The 25,254-nt window shown below is 41.0% G+C and overlaps 6 protein-coding genes across 7 annotated transcripts; 1 reads left to right on the top strand and 5 right to left on the bottom strand.

Annotated features, from left to right (window-relative positions):
- Positions 1-427: 427 nt before the first annotated feature.
- On the bottom strand, positions 428-862 carry LOC119551610 (glycine-rich protein 3). Its single transcript, XM_037861025.1, has 2 exons — positions 815-862; positions 428-745 (listed from the first exon to the last, which is right to left on the bottom strand). The coding sequence occupies exons 1-2, from the start codon at positions 860-862 to the stop codon at positions 428-430; spliced, it is 366 nt and encodes a 121-aa protein (XP_037716953.1).
- A 2,151-nt stretch (positions 863-3,013) lies between these two features.
- On the top strand, positions 3,014-3,618 carry LOC119563024 (pupal cuticle protein Edg-91). The gene is made up of 2 exons (XM_037876221.1): positions 3,014-3,052; positions 3,118-3,618. The coding sequence occupies exons 1-2, from the start codon at positions 3,029-3,031 to the stop codon at positions 3,574-3,576; spliced, it is 483 nt and encodes a 160-aa protein (XP_037732149.1). The 5' UTR covers positions 3,014-3,028; the 3' UTR covers positions 3,577-3,618.
- Positions 3,619-4,582: 964 nt separating this feature from the next.
- Positions 4,583-5,574, bottom strand: LOC119563506 (WAS/WASL-interacting protein family member 1). The gene is made up of 2 exons (XM_037876952.1): positions 4,786-5,574; positions 4,583-4,723 (listed from the first exon to the last, which is right to left on the bottom strand). Exons 1-2 carry the CDS (start codon positions 5,572-5,574, stop codon positions 4,583-4,585), a joined length of 930 nt encoding a protein of 309 aa, XP_037732880.1.
- A 699-nt stretch (positions 5,575-6,273) lies between these two features.
- Positions 6,274-9,030, bottom strand: LOC119563222 (adenosine 3'-phospho 5'-phosphosulfate transporter 1). Of its 2 annotated transcripts, XM_037876523.1 has the most exons (5): positions 8,778-9,030; positions 8,541-8,722; positions 7,423-8,476; positions 7,036-7,161; positions 6,781-6,951 (listed from the first exon to the last, which is right to left on the bottom strand). In XM_037876523.1, the coding sequence occupies exons 2-5, from the start codon at positions 8,582-8,584 to the stop codon at positions 6,781-6,783; spliced, it is 1,395 nt and encodes a 464-aa protein (XP_037732451.1). In that variant the 5' UTR covers positions 8,585-8,722; positions 8,778-9,030. The 2 variants fall into 2 exon arrangements, with proteins under 2 accessions (XP_037732452.1, XP_037732451.1); XM_037876524.1 differs by having other exon boundaries at positions 6,274-6,951; positions 8,541-9,030.
- Positions 9,031-19,176: 10,146 nt separating this feature from the next.
- Positions 19,177-19,386, bottom strand: LOC119563123 (keratin-associated protein 5-10). The gene has a single exon (XM_037876371.1). It carries the CDS (start codon positions 19,372-19,374, stop codon positions 19,177-19,179), a length of 198 nt encoding a protein of 65 aa, XP_037732299.1. The 5' UTR covers positions 19,375-19,386.
- An 823-nt stretch (positions 19,387-20,209) lies between these two features.
- On the bottom strand, positions 20,210-20,900 carry LOC119551604 (salivary glue protein Sgs-5-like). The gene is made up of 3 exons (XM_037861011.1): positions 20,555-20,900; positions 20,305-20,493; positions 20,210-20,244 (listed from the first exon to the last, which is right to left on the bottom strand). Exons 1-3 carry the CDS (start codon positions 20,898-20,900, stop codon positions 20,210-20,212), a joined length of 570 nt encoding a protein of 189 aa, XP_037716939.1.
- Between the last annotated feature and the right edge of the window lie 4,354 nt (positions 20,901-25,254).

Here is a 25,254-nt window from a genome sequence, read left to right as displayed (position 1 = left end):
AACTTGCGCTGCGCAGGAATCTCAGCAATCTGCATGCCTACTCCCAGTATTGTAGCTCTTATAGTTTCCAAGATCTCAGCGTTCATACGGACAGACGGACAGACGGACAGACGGACAGACGGACAGACGGACAGACGGACAGACGGACAGACGGACATGGCTAGATCGACTCGGCTAGTGATCCTGATCAAGAATATATATACTTTATGGGGTCGGAAACGCTTCCTTCTGCCTGTTACATACTTTCCGACGAATCTAGTATACCCTTTTACTCTACGAGTAACGGGTATAAAAATTAATGCACACTCTGATGAATCATTTTGGGTATTTACGTTTTATTGACCTCCATCACATTAAAAGCCAAATAAAGAAATCAAACAAAACAGGGGCAGAAATTTCCAGCAGCTACGCGTTGTTTTTTCCCAACTCATCTGCCGAATGGATAGCCTCCGTAGCCGGAAGATCCGTAGTTGTTGTAGTTGCTGAACTGATTGTACTGCTGCTGATAGCCTCCACCATATCCATTGCCAAATCCTCCATAGCCTCCGTATCCCGGATATCCGTATCCCCCCTGATATCCTCCCGCACTGCTGCTCGCTGCGGCGCTAGCTGAAGAATAGCTCCCTCCATATCCTCCGTATCCTCCATAGGGTGAAAATCCGTAGCCAAATCCTGATCCTGGAAACTGGGGGGCACTAAGAACTCCGGCCCACAGGCAGCTCAACAGGAAAGACAATGTTAGATACTGCAAAGTTTTTAAAGAATCCAAATTAGTTAGTAAGTCTGAGAAGTTAAAACTTTAATGTACTCCCACCTTCATGGCTGGCAAACAACTCAATGGCAACTGATCAAAGTTTGCCATTCTTATAGTCGCCAAAAAACGGAAGTAAACTTCGCAGTAATTACAATAATGAGATTTTTGCATAATTATAGAACAAATGCGAGACTATAATCATTAGTACAGAGTCACTTGGAGCATGGCTTATAGAACTTTGAATATTGTAAATACTTATTGTGGTTCATTAACTTTAGTCAGTCCTAATCCGATGCATTTTTAGGAGTCCTCAAGTATATTTATTCCAGGTAATTATTTATATTGAATATAATGTATTAATACAATATTTAATTTAAAAAGAATTTAGCTGTTACCTGATTAATATCTGGATTGTAATAAAACAGCCATTTTTTACTATAACATATTTACTGCTTATAACTTTATTAAAATTCTTTGCAAACCTTGATAAATTCACTTGAGTACATATACCAAGTTCTCACATCCTCACTTTTTACCACGCTGTCATCGGATCTAACTACAATTTCCTGACTAGCTAATGTGTGGGTTGGTCTCACTTTGGTAACTCCGCTGACGTCAACTTGGGGTGAATAAACTAAAAACGAAAGTGAATAAACAAAAGGAGTTGGGCACATACATACACTGGTCGGCATATGTATTTTGACAAAATAAAAGTTAAGTATACTCATAACTTGAATTTACTTCTTGTAAACTATAGGCATCAATGGAAAGGTAATTTCAATGCCGTTTGAATGATACAATACATTTCTTTACCCATTCAGTACTTATTGAAAAGGACAAATTTGTGTAAATCAACTTTTAAATTTTTTTTTCAAACTTTTTTCCTCGACTTGAAAACTTAAACTTTTTGATGCAAAAAGTTTCTTCAAACAAAAATAATAGTAACTGCAAAAAGAATTTTTCAAAAATCATTTTCCTTATATTTTTTATGAATTTTTGAAAATGCTTAAAAACAGGCATTTGAGCCATATTTTTCTCTTTTTCATACAAATTTTTTCCGACATTGTCACCTTCAAAAAATCATAAAAAATATAAGGAAAATGATTTTTGAAAAATTCTTTTTGCAGTTACTATTATTTTTGTTTGAAGAAACTTTTTGCATCAAAAAGTTTAAGATTTCAAGTCGAGGAAAAAAGTTTGAAAAAAAAATTTAAAAGTTGATTTACACAAATTTGTCCTTTTCAATAAGTACTGAATGGGTAAAGAAATGTATTGTATCATTCAAACGGCATTGAAATTACCTTTCCATTGATGCCTATAGTTTACAAGAAGTAAATTCAAGTTATGAGTATACTTAACTTTTATTTTGTCAAAATACATATGCCGACCACTGTATATCAGACATATAGTTAGATCTGCCGGAATAGCAGCCGTAACAAGTGCTAATGAGCCAAACAAATGCGGGCGGGCCATATCGTTCATCCCGACCTGCTTCGCTGCACGTTCTTTGCTGAAGTTTGTTGTCTAAGTCATTTGTTTTGCATGTTGTCTGTGCACTGGATATTTTGAATACCCTTAAAAGGAGCAGTATTTTTGTTATTAATCAAGAATGTTTTCATTTTGATATACAGTCAGTATTTTTAGCATATAATATAAATTATTTATATATTAATTTTATTAAACAAAAACTTTTTTAGCGTTTTTTTAGTTTTAGCATAAATTAACGTTAAATAACTCACATAATAAAATCAGATAGTATAATTATATTTAAAATATTTATATTAAGTATTTTGATCTGAAGCTGCAGAATCGTCTTTGGGTAAGAGTACAATTTAATCGTTACATTTCTGTCTTTTCTAGTTGGTCTTGAAAATCGCCTGGTGATTGTAGTATGCCATCGCTTCAGTGATTATTTTTATTGGGTTTTCCACAATCTTGATCGGAGGGGAACCGCAGGTAACCCTCAAGAGACAACCACGATAATTTAGTTTTTGGGGCTGTGCCCTCAGAAAAATTAACGCGTTCTGAGGCCCAGTGAAGCATCGCCAGGTATATTGTCTCTTGCTCGAATTGCTGGGGGATTCCGAGATTTCGTCACAAACTGGTTTCGCATTCGCCGTGTTTGTTCTGCAATTTGCGTAGAATCACTTGGCGATGCGTGGCGCGTACTTGAGCTTCTTGGCCAGATTGAAGCGGCGGCTAAAAGGCGGTATATAAGCGGCGGGCACTTCACAATTGCAATTTAGTTTCGACCAAGAAGCCCTCGTTATCGCAATGTTTGTGCTTCGCGTGAGTTGTGTAAGTCGGGCTGCTATTTCACCGATCCGATTGGGATGCATATAATTGATTTGCTGATTCCACAGATGCTGGCTCTTCTGCTGATCGCCGGTCAAGGTCAGGCGGCGCCCGTCAAGGCCGAAGGTCGCACCTTGGGCCTTCTGGGTGGAGGATTCGGAGGCAGTGTGGGTCTGAGTGCGGGCATCGGAGTGGGCGGTGGCCTGTATAGCGGATTCGGAGGAGGCGGCGGCTATCCCGGTGGCTATGCCAGTGGCTATCCGGGCGGATATGGTGGCTATGGCGGATACTCCGGCTATCCCGGCTACGGAGGAGGTGGCTACTATCCAGGAGGAGGTTACTCCGGCTTCGGAAACAGGCCGCACCACCATGGAGGTGGTGGTTTCTACCCGGGCGGTGGCTCCTACTACAACCAGGGCGGATCCTATGGCGGCCAGTACAGCCAGTCGCAGTATTCCAATGGATATTACAACGGTGGTGGCTACGGAGGCGGTGGCTTTGGCGGCGGTGGCTTTTTCGGCAAGTAAAGCTCCTAAATCCCACCACCTGGCTAGTGAAGTACTTGTGATTCGCACTTTATAGATTGTAAAATACACAAACAGAAAACAAATAAAACATAAACCAGAAATAATAAGCTCAGTTTAAGACACTCGAAATCCGGTTTTTCTGCTGGGAATATTGTCCTTGGCGCTGCCTTTGTGGCTCTTCTCTCGCTGATTTTTATGAAGCAGACGCGACGTGCATAAATTTAATGGCCACAGATCCAAGATTTATGCCCAGGCCTGACTAATCCATCGCCTGGAAACTGTCTTGGGAATTCCCTGTTTTAATCTTTTTGGGAGTTAATTGCCACGCTCAGCAGAACAACATGGTTACTGATTACTGATGGATCGACTTTTAACAAATAGCTCAGCTTCAGTTTATTATAGCTTCTGACGTTAATCGTTTTAATTATTTCCATTGTTCAAATCGACTTCAGGATCAAAGGAAGCTCCCCAGGATAAAGGCCGCGAGCCTATTAAAAGATCATCCTACGCAATGTGGAAAATATTTCCTTAAAACAATGGACCCCATGCAAGGAAAGTTGTCAGCGATTGAGGGCAAGATAGAAGTTATGCAGACCAATCCTTTGGCTGTTTAATCAAGGCAGGAGGCCCACAGGATGTCCCTAGAATCCAAGCAGGACGCCGAACTTAATTCAAAAAAATCATATGATTTCATTAAGGAAAGTTGAATGGATTAAATTTAGATTGAACTTTTAGGACTGAACAAACGATTCTTAAGTGAAACATTTTGGGTTTAAGGCGCATCTTGACGGAAAATAAAAATATGTAAGCTAGTGTTAGGTAAACGTACTCCCCAGTTATCGCAGGCGTTCCACCTATATATTCTTATATAGGCATATTCCCTGTTCCCTGAACAGTCCAATTAAGTGTAAACATATTTCGTACATAAAATCGTTTCTATTACTCCTTAAATATTATTTACACTAAAAATATACATATCGCTATATAAGAACTCAATTGTAGGCGACTATCCATAGCTGCTCCGCTGATCCCTGGACCGATAGCCTCCCGTTTGGTAAACTGGCTGCACTTGACCAGTCAACTGCTGAATGATTCCGTTTACCGTGGTGGCCACGCCTCCAACTAATTGAGCAGGGGTCACAGGAGGCTTAAGTTGAGGGCAAATATATATATTATATTTGAGGACTTAGTTATTTTCTTTTAACTTACCGCTCCGGCAGAATCGTAATACACACGATTCGGAACGGGTCGCCGCACTGGAGGTGGAGCCGCATAGTTGGGATCCACTTCAGGATCGCTCAGCGCATCCCCAGCGGGGCGAATGGGATCCCGGAGGGGATCTCTTATTGGTACCCCTGGCACTGTGGCAGAGTTCAAAATTCCCGGGGCAAAGAGCGACAGCCAGGTGGCAAAGGGGGCATAGGGTCGCACTGGCACTGGAATGGGTTGAATAGGTGGCAGGGGATCTGACAGGAGGCCCCCGCCGGGGCCACCAAATCCCCCGAGCCCACCTCCTCCTCCATAGCCGCGACAACCGCCCGGATAGACTTTCACCACATTCACGTCGAACAGAAAGCGACCCTGCTCATCGGGATCCTTCTGCCCGCCCTTGGCATCGCGTCCGAATGGAGAGCAGGGACCACCGCCGTATCCGCCATAACCCCCATATCCACCATATCCTCCGTATCCGCCGTATCCGCCATATCCTCCCAGGTAGGGCCTCGCCAACCTCTTGAGTTTCTTTTTCAGCAGCAGGGTGCGTTCATCACCCACTTCGTCCAGCTCCTGATTCGAGGCCCCTGCGAACTTGGCATTCTCCTTGTCCGATTTGTTGGTGGTGCTCTCCTCCTTGGCCTTCCGACCGCTTAGGGAGCTGTACGAGTTGCCGGAGTACGAGGTTGAGTAGGCCCTTCTGCGGGGATACTCGTAACTGTAGCTGCGCTGATAGGCCAACGAATAGCCCAAGGCTCCCAGAAGGAGTAGAAGGAACAGTTGCATTTTGGGAACGCGTTTCGAATTGCTGAATGACTTCTGCACGCTCGGCGGGATGGGCACAAACTAATCCTCTAATGCGGAGCACGCCCCAACTTATCACCTTGCCCGTGTGCGAAAAAAATCCAACTCGCATTTGGCAAATTGGTTGCTATTCCCTTAGAAGGCAGCCAGATACCGGCGATATTGCATAATGCCCTTTTTTATTGGCTCGAATTTTTCCAGGGCATTGTTATGATATGGTAATTCAGGCCGCCCACCCGAGCCACCGGCATAGCCAGCCTCATCATCATCAGTATAATCGCCCACATGGCACAACAATGGCGAAGAAAAAACCATGTTACACTCGGCGACTCATGTGCATTGACCTGAACCGAACGTTGGAAGCTCTCACCCAACGCTGTTTTGGCCAAAACCACGTTTCTGCCAAAAATGTAACCCGAAAGTGGGTCAATGTCGAGCTTGACGACTGCACCAACTGCCGCTAATATGGGAGCCAGGCCAATTAGGTTGGCGGGGATGCACGGATGCTTTTCACATTAATCAAATTGTTTATACAATGTTAGACAATTAATTTTTCAGGAAAAGTAAACCACCACCCGATTTATAACGCTCTGTATTGCTCTTAATATCTTATCAAAACAGATGTCCACAAAATGCTATGACTTAAATATTTCCAGTTGCTGTAAATATATTAGGTTCCAATCAAAACGAAACAAAATCATGAATCATATCATCAATTTTGGAATCGATAATCAAATTTGGCTAAGTGAAATCAAGACATTGTTAAGCTGTTTAAAGATGAACAATTTACCAAAAATGGTTTTTAACCACATAAACAAAACGAACGTGAATTCTCACAAATGAGTTAACATAGCAAAGTTAGTAGTCTGACTTATTAAAACAATTCAAATATTATAACTAGACTAAGAAATTCAATTTCCTATTAAAAACTAAACTTTTGCGGTACCTATATATATAAAAAGTTTATTTAAGCACACAAATCAATCGTTAGGCGTCTACGCTTACGGTTAGTATAAGTATACATTCAACTTAGAACTAGGAAAACAAAACTGTACAACTTTTAGGGTGTCCAAGCAGCCTCTCTTTGACATGCGGATGTGGAATCTACCATGAGCTACTATCAGTACAATAATTAGGCTGAGCTAGGAAGTCTGTGCGTTGTATTTGAGGCATGTCCACGTCCCTTTTTTAAACAGCCATTTTGGGTTTGTTAGCCTCGGCCCGTTTGCGTATGGCTCTCAAGCGCTGGGTGCAGTAGACCCTCAGGAAGATGGCCACGAAGACGATCAGAACACCAAAGATGCCCAGCAGCGAAATGCTGTGCTGGTAGATGAAGCAGGAGAGCATGATGGCCACGGCCTGTGGGTACCAGAATAAAATTTCTCGTGAGCATACAACAGTTGAGTAAACAAAGCGCATTCCTCTTCCAGAAAAATAACTCACCTGACGCAGCGTCATTATAATGGTAAACACAACTGGGCCGAAGACATCAATTGTGTGATAGATAAACAATTGCCCAACCGCTGAGCAAACAGAAAGCACTACCATGTCAAACACGAACTTTGGATGCTGAATAAAATAAATAAAAAGAAAGTGAGGTAGGACCCATCTGGGAAAGTACTTTATATATCTATTTGCTACGAATAATGTATTAAATGCCAAATAAATAATTTATACAGTTGGGACAAACCAAACAACGTAGTTATAAACAATTGCCGATTTTAGGTTGTTCAACTTATAAAGAACTAACAAAACATCCAATGTTATTTCGATTTGGTTAAGCAAATCGATAATAAGGTATTTAAGTTATAGGGCTTTAATTTCACCTACCTCTGTGGCAAATGCCAAAGAATCCATGAATCCGCCCTGCATCGACAGCGAGGCTCCAGTGAAGATGGAGGAGAACAGGTTCACGCCGCACATCATCTGCAGCGGTGTCATGCCGTAGCCCTTGAAGAGCGATCCCTGCCAGTTGGCGGTGAAGCTGTCGAAGACCATGTACATGGAGAGCAGAAAGATGCCCGTGAGCGTGGTCACTCCGCTGGCTTTGCTGCTGTCCGAGGAGCCGCTCATGAAGAATATCATACCCAATGAGATGAGTAGGGCAGTCACATACTCGTAGCTCTCGTACTTGGCCTTGGACATGAGTTTGCCCATCAGCATCACGGGTATGATTTTGCAGGACTTGGCCAGTACCTGGGTGGGAAAGTTGACGAACTTTAGGGCCTCGTACTGGAACCAGGCGCTCATTATGTTCGAGAAGGAGGCATAGGAGTACTTGTACAGCGGTGCCCGATGACGCACAGGCGAGGGCTGCCACTGCAGATAAGCCAGGGCCACGAGGAAGGCCAGCAATCGGTTGGAGAACACCAAAAACTGAGAGTCCTTGAACTTGGCACGTTCTCCTGCGAAGTTAAGATAGTGCTGCGTCATTATCTTCTCTTGTAGCACGCCCCAGGTGAGGTAGGAGATCATCAGGCCGCCAAAGCACCAAAAAAGCTGCACTGCCTCCTGGGAACTTGTTCGCTTGGCGGGTGCAGATGCCGCCGGACGTTCCTTGTCCGCGGAACTTCCTCCACCATCCAGTTGATCATATCCAGAGTTGCCCGTAATGCACATGTTGATAGCCCTGTGCAGGAAAGTCTTGTTGCCCCTCTCCAGGTAGTTGATCCTACCCACATACTTGTAGATCAAGTAGCCCGGCACAAAGACGCAGCTGTAGCCAAAGCAATTGACCAGGAGCTTGAGAAACCAGGCGTAATCGGAGCTCTGGGACTCGACCAGCTGGGAAAGGGTCACATCCTTGTTGTAGTAGCCGCCCAAAGAGGCTCTCAGCAGATCCGAGAAGAAGTGTATGACCAGCAGGCTGCCCACGATGAAGGAGCTGTAGACGAGATTGGAGTAGGTTTTAGTTATATAATGGATTAAGTAACAAGGTCGGTTTATACCATATAACCAGCTCCGGAACTCGACCCATCTTGTAGACATACATGTGGCGCGTTTCGTTGATTCTCTCGTATTGAATTCCCTGTGGTGCTGACTCGACCGATTCGCCGATTCTTATTGAACCCTCGGGCGATTATCTATCTATTCTCAGTCAAGTGTCAAGAGTTCAACAACCGGCGCAGTGCTCAAAACTAGTTTTTGCATGATTTGCACACACGAAATCAGAATCGGCTAATTACCATATCGCGGTTTGTTTACAATCGGTTTCGGTGGCCAGATGTGCGTGTGGTGCGTCTGGCGTTTGGAGGTGTTCTGTTCTGGAGATCCGACGGAGTGGGTTTCCCGCGGGCGTTGGATCGTGCAGCCGGCACTCTGGCCAGCTGCTCAAACAGTCTGGTCGCTCTCGCGTACGTGGAAATGGGTAAGCTCCATGGTTTCCAAAGGGTTTCGTCGGCTATTTTTATTTATTTTATTTCGTTGGTGTGTGACGGCCTTCTGTCGCGCCCAAAATACCGAAACGCCTCTAAGAAGTTGCCAGAGCAGGCTGCCATTTTGCCAGCTGGTCACACTAATTTGGCGGGAACTTCAAATTTTTGTTGTTGCCAGATCACCAACGAAAAACATTCAATTGAAAACTATCAATAATTTTGCAAGAGTAATAACGTACAATTTCCCAGAAAGTTTAGGAAAATTAATAAAAACAAATTTTCAAAATGTGTAATGTGCGGGTGGCCATTAATTTTGGTAATGTAAATTTTTGATTGATCTATTTCGTATATTGGATCGTGAATTGTTACCCGTTGACTTAAAAACATTAAGTACTTATAAACAAAAATTATAAAGGTTATAATAAAAAAATCCTTTTCCAGTTGTTTTATCAAATTGGCAAGCTATTGGTTTTAAACATTTAGCATTCATAATGTGAAAAAATTTGTGTTCCTAAATTCTTAAAAATATTTAAAAAATTAGTTTTTTTTTTATTTTATAATTAGTAAAATATATTTTATTAGACGTTGCAAAAATAATTGATCTTATTTTTCTTATAGTATTGTTCCATTTTTTTATACATTTAAAAAAATGATATGCCATGCTCTCAAGCAAAACTTACAGTCAAACGAAAGGAAATTCCGTTTGATGTCTGCTGCCAGGCGCACAGCAATTGCAGGAGGAGTGTGGAATGTGTGATTCAGAGGACACCCCGAATGAGTTGAAATCGAAAGGACTCGGATGCCAGCGTGTGTGTTTGTGTGCGGGGGGTGTGTCGCTTGACATTGCCACAGTTTACTTTAGGGGTGGGTTTCGATGGCAGTGGCGTGTCCTCTGCGAGTCTACAACCCTCAGAACTGACGATTTGGGGTTTTTTCGGCTAATATAGATCTGAAAAATTACTTTTCAAATTTCATGGTAACTTCTAACAATATTAAATTAATAAAAACTTCATTTTTAAATGTAATAATAAGTAGTAGAATATAAATAATATAAAGGGAAAACATTTTTTATTTAGAATAAATATATTATCCCATTATTTTTTATATTTAACCAATATTGAGTAAGCTTTAATGGTTTTTTTTTAATGCAGGAAAAATATATGTAAGGAAAATACAAATATTTAACAATACCTTTTTTTGTATATGAAAAAAAAAATAAAAATATTAAATAAGCTAGCAAGACCTTTAAGTTCCGAACCCATATCATTAATTGCCCCTTTACTATCTGGCCATTTTTAATCCAGACGTTTCGCATCCCTGACAACCACTGGAGCAGGGAATCGGTCGCCGGGACTACGCCCCTGCGGATGGAGGGTCGCAATACCGACCGCCCAAGTGGGTGGGCCACGGGCATCGGCAGCCTCCGCGTTCTGCGGAGCGTTTCAATTAGCGAGTGCGGGCACTGGGTGGCGCCCAAAACGAGCGTCGCACTGCCGGACTGGTTCTTTGTGATTTTTGCCAAGAACCCGGCCAAGAACCTCTGCAGCAGCAGCAGCGCCAGCACATTCAAATAGACAGACACGTGTCCATCAGCGGTTTAACCCTTCTTAAGGTAACGCCCAAGGATTACCAGGCGAACAGGAATCCGAGGGGGTGGCCCTTCGCCCGGCGCAGCCACTGCGCATGTCGCCCACTAGGGCGTGATCTACGGGGCGGAGTATAGTGCATGGGCCAGCCCAGCCCAACCAGCCAGCCTCTGCCCGCCCACCCGCGGAAATGGAAATGGGCTGGGTTCTTTGACGTTACCACTGTCGAGGCCATTACATAACGCTAACATGCGAGAGCAGTCCGTACGGCGGGCCAAACCGGTTAACAGTTACGTCGTAACTAGGAGCAACCTTAGTGTACCAGGCGAACAGAACCGCCAGCCGGAGCGTCCATTACTACGTCTTTACATCGAGTCAGCCACCCCCAGGGTGGTTTTAGCTACAGTTGCGGTCGTGAGTATAGCACTAATTAGTTTACTATACTTGCAATGTGGCTCTGGTGCTGAGAGGGAAATAAAAAAATCATAGCATACATTTAAGGAGAACCTTTAGTCTGTTGAGACTTAAGGATCTATTTTGGGGTACTTCTAATTTACGTAAATATATCTAAAAATAATATTATATATTGAAATATTTATATACATTTATTAAGTTGTCCAAGCATGGGCATTATAAAAGGAAATCAAAAATCATAGCATACTTTTGAACACCAAAGAGTCAATGAAAAGATCATGAGATTTTTATGGAAAGGGTTGTATTACAAGATACTCTAAATGTTTTATAAATGCAGTGTTTTTTTTAGAAAATATAATATATTGTTCATCAATAATTCTTGTACTTAAAATTCCTAGAAAATTTTGTTTTTATTGTTTTGGCCGCAACTGTTTATGGTTGGTGATGATTTAGGGGTTGCTCTTGCGGCATCATCAAGTACGCCACTCCTGCTCAAGGTCGTGTGCCACACACAGAAAGAGAGCCTGCTCCTGTGTCTTTGGCTTCGTCCTTGTGTGCGTTGCAGCATCTCGCACACTCAGCCGATTTCTGCATGTGTATTCCGGCGACACGTGTATCCGTCCGTCACATACTCGTACACATTCTTTCGTGGTAGATTTCGTACCAGGCGATCATAGTTCTCAGAAGGCGGAACAACATGTCAGCATAATTCGGAATATTCAACGCACATGTGTGCGGCTAATGGATTCAGTGTGCGTGTGGTGCGGCGAACGCACACTCATGCGGGTGAACATGTATGCAAGGGGGTGGGTTTTACGTCTGTCTCTTAGGGGTAGTTGGTAGCCCCCAACACCCATGGTGTTAGCGCTCAGAAAGCTCAGCGAGGTTTACGCCAGGGTTCGTGAAAAGGATAATGGCTTAAAAAGCTAACAAGAATAATACGATATAAATTATTAGATTGTAATATCATATAACGCCATATAATACAAAAATAAATGGAAAACAATTAAAAAACTAATTTATTTAAAGAAAAATCAGATACAAAAGCTATTGATATACTTGACGTTGAACTTTCTTTTTCGTGGAGATCACTTAATTAAATTTAATAACATGGCAATTAATAAAAAACCAACTAAAAATTGAGTGTACATATTGTGGAAGTCAATATATATTTAAGTTCATGAAAACCAAAAATGGAGTTCAATGTTCTAAATCTCAATTTCAAAATGGACTTCCGTTTAGTAGTTACTTAAGTGATTTTAAAGTGTTTACGCAATTCAAATATTGTTTCTCCTCCATTCTATTACCAACAGCATATATCTCAATTCCATTTTGTACAGCAACTTAGTTGCTTCGATTAGGGCCAATAATGTTTGGCAGTTCCGCTTGCTATCCTTATCGAGCTCAATAATATTAGCCAATAATTCGGGCCATTTGTTAAATTGTTTGCGCGATAAGCGTAGCAACAGCGACTTTTCAATGCCAAACGGCCAGGACAATGGTCCGACACTTTAAACAAAGGCAAAGGACGAAACTAGAAGGACCCAGAAGGCGATCCGTGGACAATGACACTGACAATAATGACGAGGACGATGGCACTTGTCATTGTGTGTGCCGCTCGAAATTGCCTTTGAACAAGCGGCTGGGTGTGTGTGTGTATCTGATGAATATATCTTTGGAATCGCACAACACAGAGACAGGGGGCAGGACAACTTCATAGGTAGCTCGGCGAAGTTGTCGTTGCGTGTTGTCAGCAAACTGGCGACAAAGCTTATCGCAGATGGACACACACAAAGCGGCGCAGTCGGAGTCAGATTCAGATACTTGGGCACAATGGCGAAAGGGGTTGGGTTGTTGGGATGATGATGATGATGGAGATGCTATCTAGCAGGACCCTCGACCAGCTGTCCCAGTTGATAACTATGGCTAACTACGACTTTCGCCAGTGTGCTACAGAATGGTAATTAAACTCGGCAAGTGGCGCTTAAGGTCCCATCTTCAACTGCAAGTCATAAATTTGATTGTCCTTGTCCTTTGCCCCTTTGGACAAACCCTATCACGGGGAGTCGGCCCAGCCCATCTAAACTCGACTTTGTCGCTTATCTAAAGTCAAAACAATTTTCATATATTTTCCCCCGTAACGGGAGAGCTTATTCTGTTTTCATTGCCACAGGACATGCCATTCCGCAATTAGCATTGGCGTACACAACTAATTTGCGCTGCGGGATAAGGACATCTATAACTCCGCCTCCGTTTCGGAGCTCCTTTCTGTCCAGCCTGCACCCACATGTTAATTAACAGCGCCGACCATCATTTGTACTTAAGTTGAATTTTATTTTGTGAACAATTATGCTAATTTGTTAAATAAATAGGCACGCACTGCGATGCGATGTTTTGGTAATGCCCGCAAAATGGTCGCCGTTCAAGTTAAGTTTTATGGGGACTTTTTTTTATTTTACTGCCGACTCCCTCGCACTCGGACAGACGTTCCAATTAAGTTTGCGTTTGCCATTTAATTACTCTAATATGCCAGTCAGCCAGTCAGACAGCAAGTCAGCCAACCAAGTGAATCACACACCTCCTGGCATTTGTGCGCGTGCCGAGCATGAAAATTAGCTTGTACATTTCCCCGACTTTCCCCGGAATTTTCCCGGCTGAAGGGCCAGGCCAACTCCGAAGTTCGGACAGGCCACACCTCGAAATTGATGGCGCCATTTGTTTAGAGCAGCCATTGCCGGCAAGTTATCAAAGCTCTTTGACACCAACATCCATTTGTCAAGCCGTCGCCCCAATCTGAATCTGAATCTGTGCCACTGCGAAATGGAATGAAAAATAAATAAATAAAGCCCGACCGACTGAGCAGCCAGAACAAGTCGCCTACTTGGCACATTTAATTAGTTTTAGCCCAGCACATTTGTATGCAAAGCAGGGGCCCAGGCTCGAGAGGGAAAACTTTTTCGAAGAATTCTTAAGGAGCTGTCTTTCGAGGAGTCATAAATATGACACAGGAAAAAATTAAATGAAATTGTTATCTAATATTACATAAGCTTCAAAAAAATGCACTAGTTTCGCAATCCATTTAGGTCTTGAAAAATATTTTCCGATTTCAGCACACTTCTTAAGGACCCCTCTAAGTACTTACAATTTTTGTTTCTCAAAATTCCCTTTTCCTTGATCAATTTTAATAGCTATTAAAATGTTGTTTATCTTTTTATAAATATTTCTTCAAATTTACAAGAGGCATTAAAATTTTTGAGTTATCATAGACATTATTGGATCAAGCAATATTCCCAATTATAATCCGTTCTAAATTAATAGCTTTTATTTATATTATTTTAAACCATTAATAGAGTATAAAACACATTTTTCCCTGTGTAGGAATATTATCATTTGCTTGCCAATGCCGAGAGCCAATCAGAGTTTTTATCAACTGGAATCTGCAGAAATTGACTGACAAACCGGGAGCGAAATGGAAAAGTGTCCATGTCCTCGACCCGTCCTGAAATCAAAAGCGGCGATGGCGCTGCAACAAACAGAAAAACAAAAAGTTTAAATGAAAAGGAACACACTGCGGTCAGGGCGATGTTGACAGGGAAATGTGAAAAGTAGCAAACAGCATCAAAAGTTTTCCGGCTCTTACTTTATAGCCCGCTCCAATCTAGTCCTGCCTTTCGCCTTTCATCTTTTCATCTTTTTGGGGGCGAATGGGGGGTGGGGAGATGATGAGGGTCCTTCAGCCAATTTTTGATTGCAACATTTCGCACCAAAGGCAAAATATGAGCTGCTGCTGCTGCTGCACACAAACGAAGACATGTTAATGCTAATTTTAATATTTTCCGTGACATGGCGTTCACTTTGAGTGTGCCACCGCCTTTGTTGTTGTCCGTCCAATTTGAACGCCCGCCCATCCACATATTTAGCTATATGTCGGATGCATCCTGCCCCGTAAGTGTAGCTTACCATCCCATACCATCCTGTGCTCCAAATCATTCCCCCCAGGCGACAAGTAATTTTACTTGGCAAAATAAATTGCACAAAGTCCTTTTTTTGCGATTTGTCGTGCCATCTCTTTTGCTGTCTTTTTTGCTTTGTGATCTTCATGTGTGTTGTTTTTTATGGGTGTGTCTCAGGGACTTATTTTTTACTGATGGTACATTTAATTTTTATTTCCTTGTTGCTACTGGCTTTGGTGATATCATAAACTACTTTCAATAAATATATGTAGAAACAAAGCCTAAGTGCTTAAAACAATTTTGATTAATCCTTACAGCTCTGATATCGCAATTAGTTTAAGAAAGTCGACAAAATTATAAGTACTTCAGTTTCTTTATTATGTTTTGTCATATCATTGATGGTTATGAAACTTTTGAGATTTATTGGATTATAAAGAATGTAACGTAGAGTTTATAGTAGAAGAAACAAACTTTCAAGAAAAATTATAAATTCCGAAATGACTAATTAGTAAATGGTTTTAAAAGAACTGTTGAAATAAAATAGTATTTTATAGTATTTAAAAAATACAATAATTTTCAAAGTCGCCTTAAAATTAGGCCATGATTTCTTACACAAGGATACCCACATTTATTTCATTAAGATTTCTGTTACACAAGGAGTAAGTTATCTTTTGCTTTTAGTCTAAGATGTGGTGGGAATAACATAATTTTAATTTTTCCCCAGCAAAGTGCTGCTTTGCATTTCAAATGAGGACGAGAGAATGTTTCTGGAGAAAGCCCTGAGCTTATTTTCCAAGCCATCAACTGGTCTCCGAGCTGCGTGCAGCGACTGACAAAACAAATAAACTAGCTGCCGCTTCAGATGCGCTCTTGGGGGGCGGTGGGCGGTGGGAGGTGGGCGTGGCTGGGTAGGGTCACACACATTTGGTATGCATAAGCAGCAGTCGCATACCTCTACCCACCTTGCCGCACATTATCCAGGCGAGGAGACATTTTTCCATATTTTACACAACAAAAGCAATGCCAGACGCAACTTTTACCTCAACTTGCTGTGACATTTTCCCCTCTAACAACCGACCGCAATTTCAAATTTAATTCGCCATTTTCAGAACCACCCCCAACTTGGCAAGGCACCCAACCACCCATCTAACCTCCCAACCACCCATCCACCCGCCCACTCAACGCCATCTTGTGGCTTTTCTTTGCCGCATTTGTTGCCGGTTTCCTTCGGCTTTTTTATTACGTACACGGAAAATGTGAAATTCCTGAAGACATTTTACTTTGCAATTTCCTTACGAGTCGTTAAACATTTCCAGGCTCTGCCACAACGAGTCCACAACAACGGCCAAAGTTAACAAAACTAATTTAAAAATTCAAATTTGCTTTCCGCTTTTTATATGCACCACAAACTGTGCATTTATATGGCTGGGTAAGTGAGCGGTATACCTACATATACACATATATATATAAAGATACATATACATTTTTGTATCTGCAGGATGTGAGCATTGCTGTCTGGCTTTTTGTGGCCTGGTAATTTGTATTCCTGTGGCTTTGTTGTTGATCTTCTTGTTACATTTGAGTTTTTCTTTTCGTTTCGACTGGCTTCGATATTCGAGTACTTTTCCTGTGTCTGTGCAAATTCGTTATAATTTATTTGCCTGCCAGATGGAGAAGCAAAATCTGATTGAAAATATATTGTATATTTCGAATGCTAATGGAAAATCGTGCTCGGGCAAACTTAATTACGCCTGAAATTTATGCAAACATTTTGCTAAAAGTCAACACTGTCGACTGGAACATGTGATCCTCATCGGAATAATGCAAATTTTAGCTCATTAATATCAATCAAATGATTGATAGCACTTTGCGATGGCACCACCACCACTCCTGGCGAATGCGGCACCATCCCCTTCGGGGCTGTTAATAAATCCTTTGACAATTGTTACATTAATGTCAATAAGCTGCTCGCATTTACATTCGTATCATTTGTGACCCCTTTACTGTCACAATATTTGTACGACTCGTGCCATTCGACTGATATCTCAATAAGGATCCCTTTTCAATCCAGCAGTTATCTCCTGGCAATCTGTCAAAGTGTTAGCTACATTTTCCGGCTGCCTCATCAATCAATTTTGTTTAGCCCATTGTCACTCGACCACTTTTATGCGGGTTACCAGTGTTTGAGGCGGCTAATTTGGGGGCATTTCCGGTTAGCAACTCTTTCCGCCCAACTAATGCAAATCATAATCATAATATATTAGGCCGGCTCGATACAGTTGTAAATATAATTCGAACATTGTGTCGACACTATTGGGCGGCATTTGTCCGGCCCGCGGCGAATTTGCAACTAATTAAAGGCCAATTAACCCATCAGAATGGCCAACGAGCCGCCGCCAACCGCAAATGCACACACGCAATTGCAATTATCAAATTAGCGGTGGGCGGGGCGGGTTTCGAAACAATTGGAGAAACAAATAATAAATTGGACCTGGAAATGCATAACACACTGGGCAGTGCACTATAATTAAGTTGTTGACCCCCGGGAGCCGAGTTGACCCCTTGATTAAGTCCGAGATGAACTGAAAACAGAAAACTGACAGGCGCATAGGCCTCGAATTAATTAATATGTTTGCATAGCTGGATGATGCACTGCAATTATGACCCGGCACGGGTGTGTCTATCCCCTGCCCCCATACCATTTTTGAGTCCTCGAAATGCACTTAATTTTCCACTGATACGATACTAGAGTTCTAAGGTCCGTCGTGGCCTATTAAACACACCCCCTCAGTTCTGGGCCAAGTTTACCTGGGTCGGCACGCGCCACTGGAAATTTCGGTAAAATTTTCAACATACCTCTGCGGTTTTCCCGACGTTTTTATAGTCTTCTCAAATTGCTCTAATTCGTTAAGTTATAAAACTGGCCGCCAAGTTTTCAGAGTCATTTACTTTTATTGCCGCAGCGGCGGTCAATGAACCAAAAGTCAGAGGACTGCCCAAAAAAGGACGACACATGCGTGTTAATCTCTAATTTGCTAGGCGATCATGGAGATATATATATATAAAGGTTGTTATATATACATATAACGCATACATATTCATTTTCACAGCGGGTAGTTGATAGGAGCTTGTTCCATTCGTATCCTTTTAATTGCCAAAACTCGCCGTGTTTCGAATTTCGGTATCTAAAGTTGTTTTTCCCATTTTAATGGTGCTATTTTCATTAGGCAAATGTATGTTCGCCTTTTTCCTTTCATTTATTCCCCAAAATTCGACTCTTTTTATTTTATTTCTGTGTGCCGCTCATTAGCATATAAAATGTATGGGACGCAAGGACGCTATCCTTTATTCAGGAGGCAGTGGTTGCGAGTGTGTCCGTATACACAATCCACGTTTATTGCATATTCATCATTTTAATTGCTTGTTTTCATACTAAATGACTCGATAAGGCTTTTAGGGTTATTAGGCGGAGACATCCTGCCACCAGGTGGGTCATCTATATCTATACAGAGAATGGCTATAGCAACTGGAAATAATATAACAATCTTAGGTATTTCAATGAGGCTACATCTTTGACTATTAATGGCATAGGTAAGTTAAGTTATATCGAGCTAAATTTGTACCCACAAAACACATTTTCAAACACATTCATATTATTATAATGGTTATAAAGTGTAATTTTAACCCATTTAAATTTTAATAAAAATTCTTATAAGTTAACGAATCTTAAATTTTTCATTTTAAAATCATAATTTGTCAACCTGGCTATGTATACCAGAATCCTGTAAATGAAATGGTATACTGAAGGAGATGGTGAAAGGAACCAAAAACCAATTCACGTAGAAAAGTGCAACAAAGATATAAGCGGGGGAAAAGGGCAAGAACTGGGGTCCCGATATGATTACTTTTCCTTTTGTTCCCCATTGCGGAACTGGGGAAATCAGGAATCGTGGCGGAAAGAACAAAGAAATTACTTTGCCAACGAGTGAATGGATATGAATAAAAAAGTGATCAATGCAATGAAAATGATTGTCTGCTCATTGTAGCGCGGCTCCCTTCACAATTGAGCGCACAAAGTGCGAGAAAGATGAAAGTTTTTCGGGATGTAACAGCACTTTAATGAAAAGGAAAACAAATAATTTCAGAAACAATGATTCCTCGAGGGCGGTGTCCTGTGGGATCCTGGTCTGAAATTTGGATACCTTAATTTAGATATGAATACACATATTTAAAATAAACCATACCTGGAATCTTGACTTAGTCCTGGCAGCCACACCCACATGAGGAGCAACAACGACAGGGCCTGCATCCACATCCGCAGGATTTGCATCCACATGAGGAGCATTGGGACTTGCAACATCCACACTGGACCTCATCCTCTGGTTGGTTTATGGAACAACTCTGGACCATGGTGATGGCGAGGGCAACCAGAATGATTATCTTGATATTGAACATTGCAATCGGCTTGGAGAAACTGTGTTACACTCGAAACTGTGGCATCTGGCAATGATCAACCACTCTTTATAGCTCCAACGTTGGGGAAATGTTTTATTTGACCAGTTGAGCGTTCTATTTTGGGCTATCACTGCTGATTAAGTACACATATTGGCTGTGAGTCATATGCACATAAAATAATATATAGTACTTGCTTGATATTTATAGGTGAGTGTAGGGTAAAGACATTTTTCCCTCAATAAAAAAAATACAAAAATATTTTTGGATACCTATAGTGTTTAAATTTGTATTAATTTAATTTTAGTTATAACCACAACAGAAATAATTAAAATAAATTTTTGATTGATCCAAGAAATATACGGATTATTAAAACTGAACATACTTAACGAATAAAGTGGTTTTATATGATTTTTAATAGTATGACCGGTCATATCCCCACGCAACTTTCTCCTTTATTGTGGAATGTTTAATAAATACACATTATGAAACATATGATTCTAGACCTTCAATAAGTTTTATTTACATTTACCTTTTTTTTTTTTAAATTTGCTACAAAAAAGTTTCAGTTTATAAGTTGTATTTAATCGGGTGCCATTTGATAAAACTCTATTCAAATTTATTTAACAGTTTATATTTAGTCGGTGGTAGACTAAAAATTTTATTTATTAAACAAAGTTAAAAATATAAATCAAATATAAAACAAAAAATACCATCTCTCCCTAAAAATAAATATCTCCCAAGTGTATTAAAAATACCATCTCCTCATAAATAAATGAAACTTTAATGTAATTATGCAGAAGAATCAGCGGAGTGTTTATATTTGTATTTATACCAATTAGATGGGCCAACAATAAGAGTATGTAAGGAATGCTAAAAAGATAGGAAATATGTACAAAAATTACTGTTCAGCTTAAACCGGGTTGGTCTTACGTTTTTTGTTCTCAGATGAGTATTTTAGCAGGTGGCACAGGCTGTAGAAACGCTCGGTGGCGATTGATCCTGGTAATCGATTGCAGCCGCAAGGAGCTGGAATGGGGAATTCAGCGACCACGGGGAATCCCACGCTACACTTTTTGTTGATAAAGCTTCGACAAAGATCCTCCGAAACGGGTACAAGTGCTGGAATACAGTTTAACGATTTAAAAACCACTTAATAGAGATACTATTTTCAGGTACTTACGAGTTTTGCCATCACTTATTCGCTGATCGTTTTCTATTTTCATAAGACACCCATTTTGGAAACAACGGCAGACGCAATCCTGGAGAGCCCATTCATAATCCCTGTAGTAAATATTACAATCCTTGGGGGTGGTCGAAGTTGGGGGTGTAACAGTTGTGGTTTTCGATTCGGATTCGGGCACAGATTCCGGCTCGTTCTCAGGATCCGTTTCAGTTTCCGTTTCTGATTCCGATTCTGGATCCGTTTCTGGCTCCGTTTCGGGATCTGATTCGGGATCTGTTTCAGGATCTGGATCATCTTCGGGATCCTGGACAATATGAGCAAAGGACAGCCCCGAAACAGCCATCAACAAAAGCAGTATTTTAAAATGGAACATATCTTAAAGGTGAGCGTGAGTATAACTGGCTCCTTGATACCACCCCTTTGGCTATTTATATTAAATATACTTCACTTTTTTTTTTAGCAGTTGTAGCATACCATTGTGTTGACTTAGAGCCTTTAATAATCAACAGCCAAGATATTCCGAAATGTTTGCAGAACGTGCACTTTAAGCTGCACACGAATAAGGAATATGTGTTTGCTTAACCTTGACTGACCGAAATATCCAGACGGAAATTTCCTACTTAAGAGATATTTATAAAAGAGATTTTAAGAAGCAGGCTCCTATAAACAGACCCTAAAAAGCTAAATATCTGTGGCTTTACAAAATCAAAAAGGTATAATTTTAGGCGTTTTGGCAAAGTCACCTTTTAAATAAAAACATAGTAAAAATGTTTTGCTTATATATTTTTTTATGGGCAAGGATTAACTTGATCATGTTTAGAGGATTGAAAGTCTGAACTAGGGATGCAGCTACTGCTTGAAGTTTCGGCTGCTGAATAGATTCTTATAGGACTCGCACAGATCCCTTGCTTGCCCAGATGTGTTCCGATTATATGACAAAGTATTTTATGATATTTATTAAAACCATGTTATAGCTCTTAAAATGTTTGCTCAATTCGATGGAAAATTCTGTTCAATTATTTTTGGCAACTTAATTTAGCTGGCCCCTGACAGTTTTCCTTAATGAACCTTAATAGGTCAGTAACCAGTTGAACTGGCTTTCGAACTCCCAAAAAAAGGACAAAACCCACTTAAAATGCTGTGGCATAAATACGTGTTCACCTTTCCGGTTCTTTCGTTGGTAAATAATTACACGCAGTTGTCATTAGCTCATTAGAGGAGAGTCAAGGGGAAGGCAAAGTGGCGGAAAAGCAGATAAAACAAAGGCAAACAACTCAATTAACCCTTTTCCGCCAAACCCCAAATGGCTGGATTATGATGATGCTGCTTGTGCTGCTTAGTATATGATAATATAATAAAATAATAAACGAGAAGTGTCGTGAGGGGGAGACAAATCCTGACGGATTTCGTATGTAATTACTTCAATTAAACCATCTGTGACAATTGCCGCAGCCGAACATGAAATTCAACTTTACTTTCGAAATTCCCAATTGAGTTGAGGCGCATTATCCTGGCAAGCAACCGCATTTACCCCCTGCCTTTTCCATTTCTCATTTTCCAGGACAACCGGCAACAACAACCCCCAGGAGCACCGCGTATTTTTACCTTTGACTTACCTTTACCTCGACTGCTCCCCGCTTTTAATGGGGTGACATTTATGGCACTTTATCAACTTGAAAGTCAATAATACCAGCCAAGTATCTTAAATGTGGCTTAAAACACACACACTCAGACACCCGAAGAAGAAAGGCGCAAGAGGAAATAAAAAGCGGGCCCAAGGAAAATTGCAATGCGATAAAAATGAAATTTTAAAATTTATGCCGCTTATTGTCAATTCCCGGCAACTGTAACTCAAGACTTTGGGGGGAAGCTAATGCTTTTCAGCTTTGTTTAAGGAAAATAATGTTGGGGAAAATAAAAAAAAGACATTGAGAAAAAATATGCAACAATTTTACTTGAGAATTATATAAGGAATATTGGTGTGAATATAAGGAATATTAGGGTGAAATAATGTTGACATTTTAAGCTTAATTTAATGTAAAATACTAAATTGGTAAATTTTATTTTTTACAAAAATGGTAAAAATTGTTTTAAAACTAATAAACCTAATCAAGTTCTTAAGTCGAAATGGGATTACTAAGAACCAAATGGTTGCTTGAACTAAAGATGATTGATTATAAATGATACTTATCCAAAATTATTCATTTAAAGTCAATAAAAAATCGTTTTTCATGAATTTCTCTCTGTATATCTCTCTATAGAGCGGGTCTGATGAAAGTCCCCAAGTTTGTTATGACAACTGAGAGACATTTGAATCGAGCACTTGGAGTGGGCAACTCCGGGGCAGGGCATTAGTCGAATGGATCCCCCAGGATTAGCCAATGAGAGTGGATTTTCCCCGCCGAAACCACCCGCTTTTCGCCACTTTTCGCCGCTTTTCCGTATTGTCTTTAGACTGCTGACAGCTTGTGGCCTAGGGAATTTCCCTCCGCTGAGCCGCGCTGAGAAAACTTTTGCGTAATTAGGAGTATAATTTGCGAGCCAAGTCGGCTTTTTGCCGCTGACAACTTGATTACGTTTCAACAACATTGTAAAAGTTAATTGCCAGCGCAGCCTTAAAGCCTGATGAGCATTTATCACCCCGCCGAGCGGCCCATCATGCGAATGGCCCTCATATAGGATGGTATACGTAGACCATCCTACCAAAAACCTGACACACTCCTCGCGTGTTATGCAAAAACCAGGCAAAAGGCGAAAGACATGGAAAAAGTGAGGCATTCATTAGGCCCGACACGGTGGTGGTGCGGTGGTTCGGCGGTTCGGTGGTGCGATGGTGGAGCGTCTTGTTACCACATTTTTCAATTATAGCACATTTCCTGCCCTCGGTTCATGTGTGTTCTCGGGTCAGGGGAAGCCCCCTTGATGAAGAGTTATTGCATTTTAATTTGCCAGCCGCTGCGAAATATATGCCAAAAAAGAACCACATTGTTTGTTTGTAGTGCGCAGGTGGTGCAGCAATCTCTTATCCGCATTTCTTATCGCGGGTGTGCGAGAAAATACAAAGCGTCGAATTCCTGGGCTAATGAAGGCGGCGGTTCAGAGGTCAAAACCGATGCAGCTAATTAGCCGCCGCTTCGTTAATATAAGTGCCCAACTAAAAAATACAAGAGCGCAATGTACACTGAGAAAAAGTAACACTATGAATACATATAATACCATTTCGAGCCTTGTGAAAGAGGTTACATTTTTTTATATACGATCTACGTATTACATTGTTAAACTTGTAAATATTAAGTTGTATTGCTTAAAAAAGAATTACTTTACCAGTTTAATAAAATTACCAAATCAAAATGGAAAATATTTTAATAAAATAACAAATATTTGACTGCGTTCTTTGATAACATTACCGAATCAAAATAAATAAGGTAATCAGAATAAATTAAAATGGTATCACTTTAACAGATAAATAAAATTACCACATCAAAATGACATATACCATGATAAAATATTAGAATATTCCTCATATTTTTTCCCTGTGCATAGGAGAGGACCCTGCCGTAAAGGTCATTTAGCGTGGCCAACGAAAATGTATTGTTAAAAAGCCGCTAATGAATTATTTACTGCCCTTTTGGCCGTCCTTAGGCCGAACTGCTGTCGGTTTCTGGGGAGATATGGGGGTTCCAGAAGTCCACGCATAACTCAACCAGTTCACACCCTTAATTAACTACCTGCGTGTGTTGGTCGAAAATTGCGTGTGGCTTTTGCGGCGGAAGGAAATGCTTAAACGGAATTATGTTTATTAAGCATTTAATAATAAAAAAAGCGTGACTCCTAAAGCAGCCGAGGAATATCAGCACATTTCAATTACCCTGCCCGCCGATCCGTTCACAATTACGTCGATTATACTCCCTCGCATCCATCAATCAAGTGCATATGAATAACATTTTTAATCACTCCGAATTACCCAGTAGAGCGCACATGATGAATTGCATATTCCACGGCCAGGGGATATCAAAACCACAGTCCGGAGGGGTATACCCATATAGCTATATGTGTGTTGTGGGAGTACAAACGCATTCACTTGACAATCACTTTTGTTTTATTGCGATTTGCCAGCCCAGACACCAGCAACAAACAACGGCTGGCAAAGCGAGCAATTTCCACTTGGGATAACTTGTGAGCAATTGCAATTGCTGCCGGAGCCTGGTCCTGGTCTATATAGTCATCTCTATATGCGGGGAATACCCGACGAAGACAATGAGCTGTGCCAACCAAATTGTTGTGGTGCAAAAATGCGGCATATGTGCCTGGCAGAGGCAATCGACTCTGGAGCAAACTGCAATTGCAGCTACAGGATTGAGGATTGAGGATTCAGAATTGAGGATTGAGGACTCGGAATCCAGGATACAACAACGAAACGATTTACCAAGAAAATGAAAATTTATTGTCAGTAAATGAAAGAAAGCTCTCCCCTTGGCTCGGTTCGTTTCAGTTGAGCCCAGTTGGTAGTGTTCGCTGGCAATCAAGGTGCTTCTTTGTTGGCCAAAAGGCAACTATTCGCAGTGCGTCTTCTTAACTGGTTGACAGAGGCAAATAGACTGCCGCAATTGCAGTTGTCTATCGCCCATCGCCATTGTCTGTAGAATCGCTCTCAAATTGCGGTTAGAAAGGGGTTTCTAAGCAACTTGAATTCACAC

This window comes from Drosophila subpulchrella, chromosome 3R (genome assembly GCF_014743375.2).
Source record: "Drosophila subpulchrella strain 33 F10 #4 breed RU33 chromosome 3R, RU_Dsub_v1.1 Primary Assembly, whole genome shotgun sequence".
NCBI classification, from domain to species: Eukaryota; Metazoa; Arthropoda; class Insecta; order Diptera; family Drosophilidae; genus Drosophila; species Drosophila subpulchrella.
The sequence above is the reverse complement of the archived record's forward strand: the minus strand, read 5'-3'. Positions and strand labels throughout refer to the sequence as shown.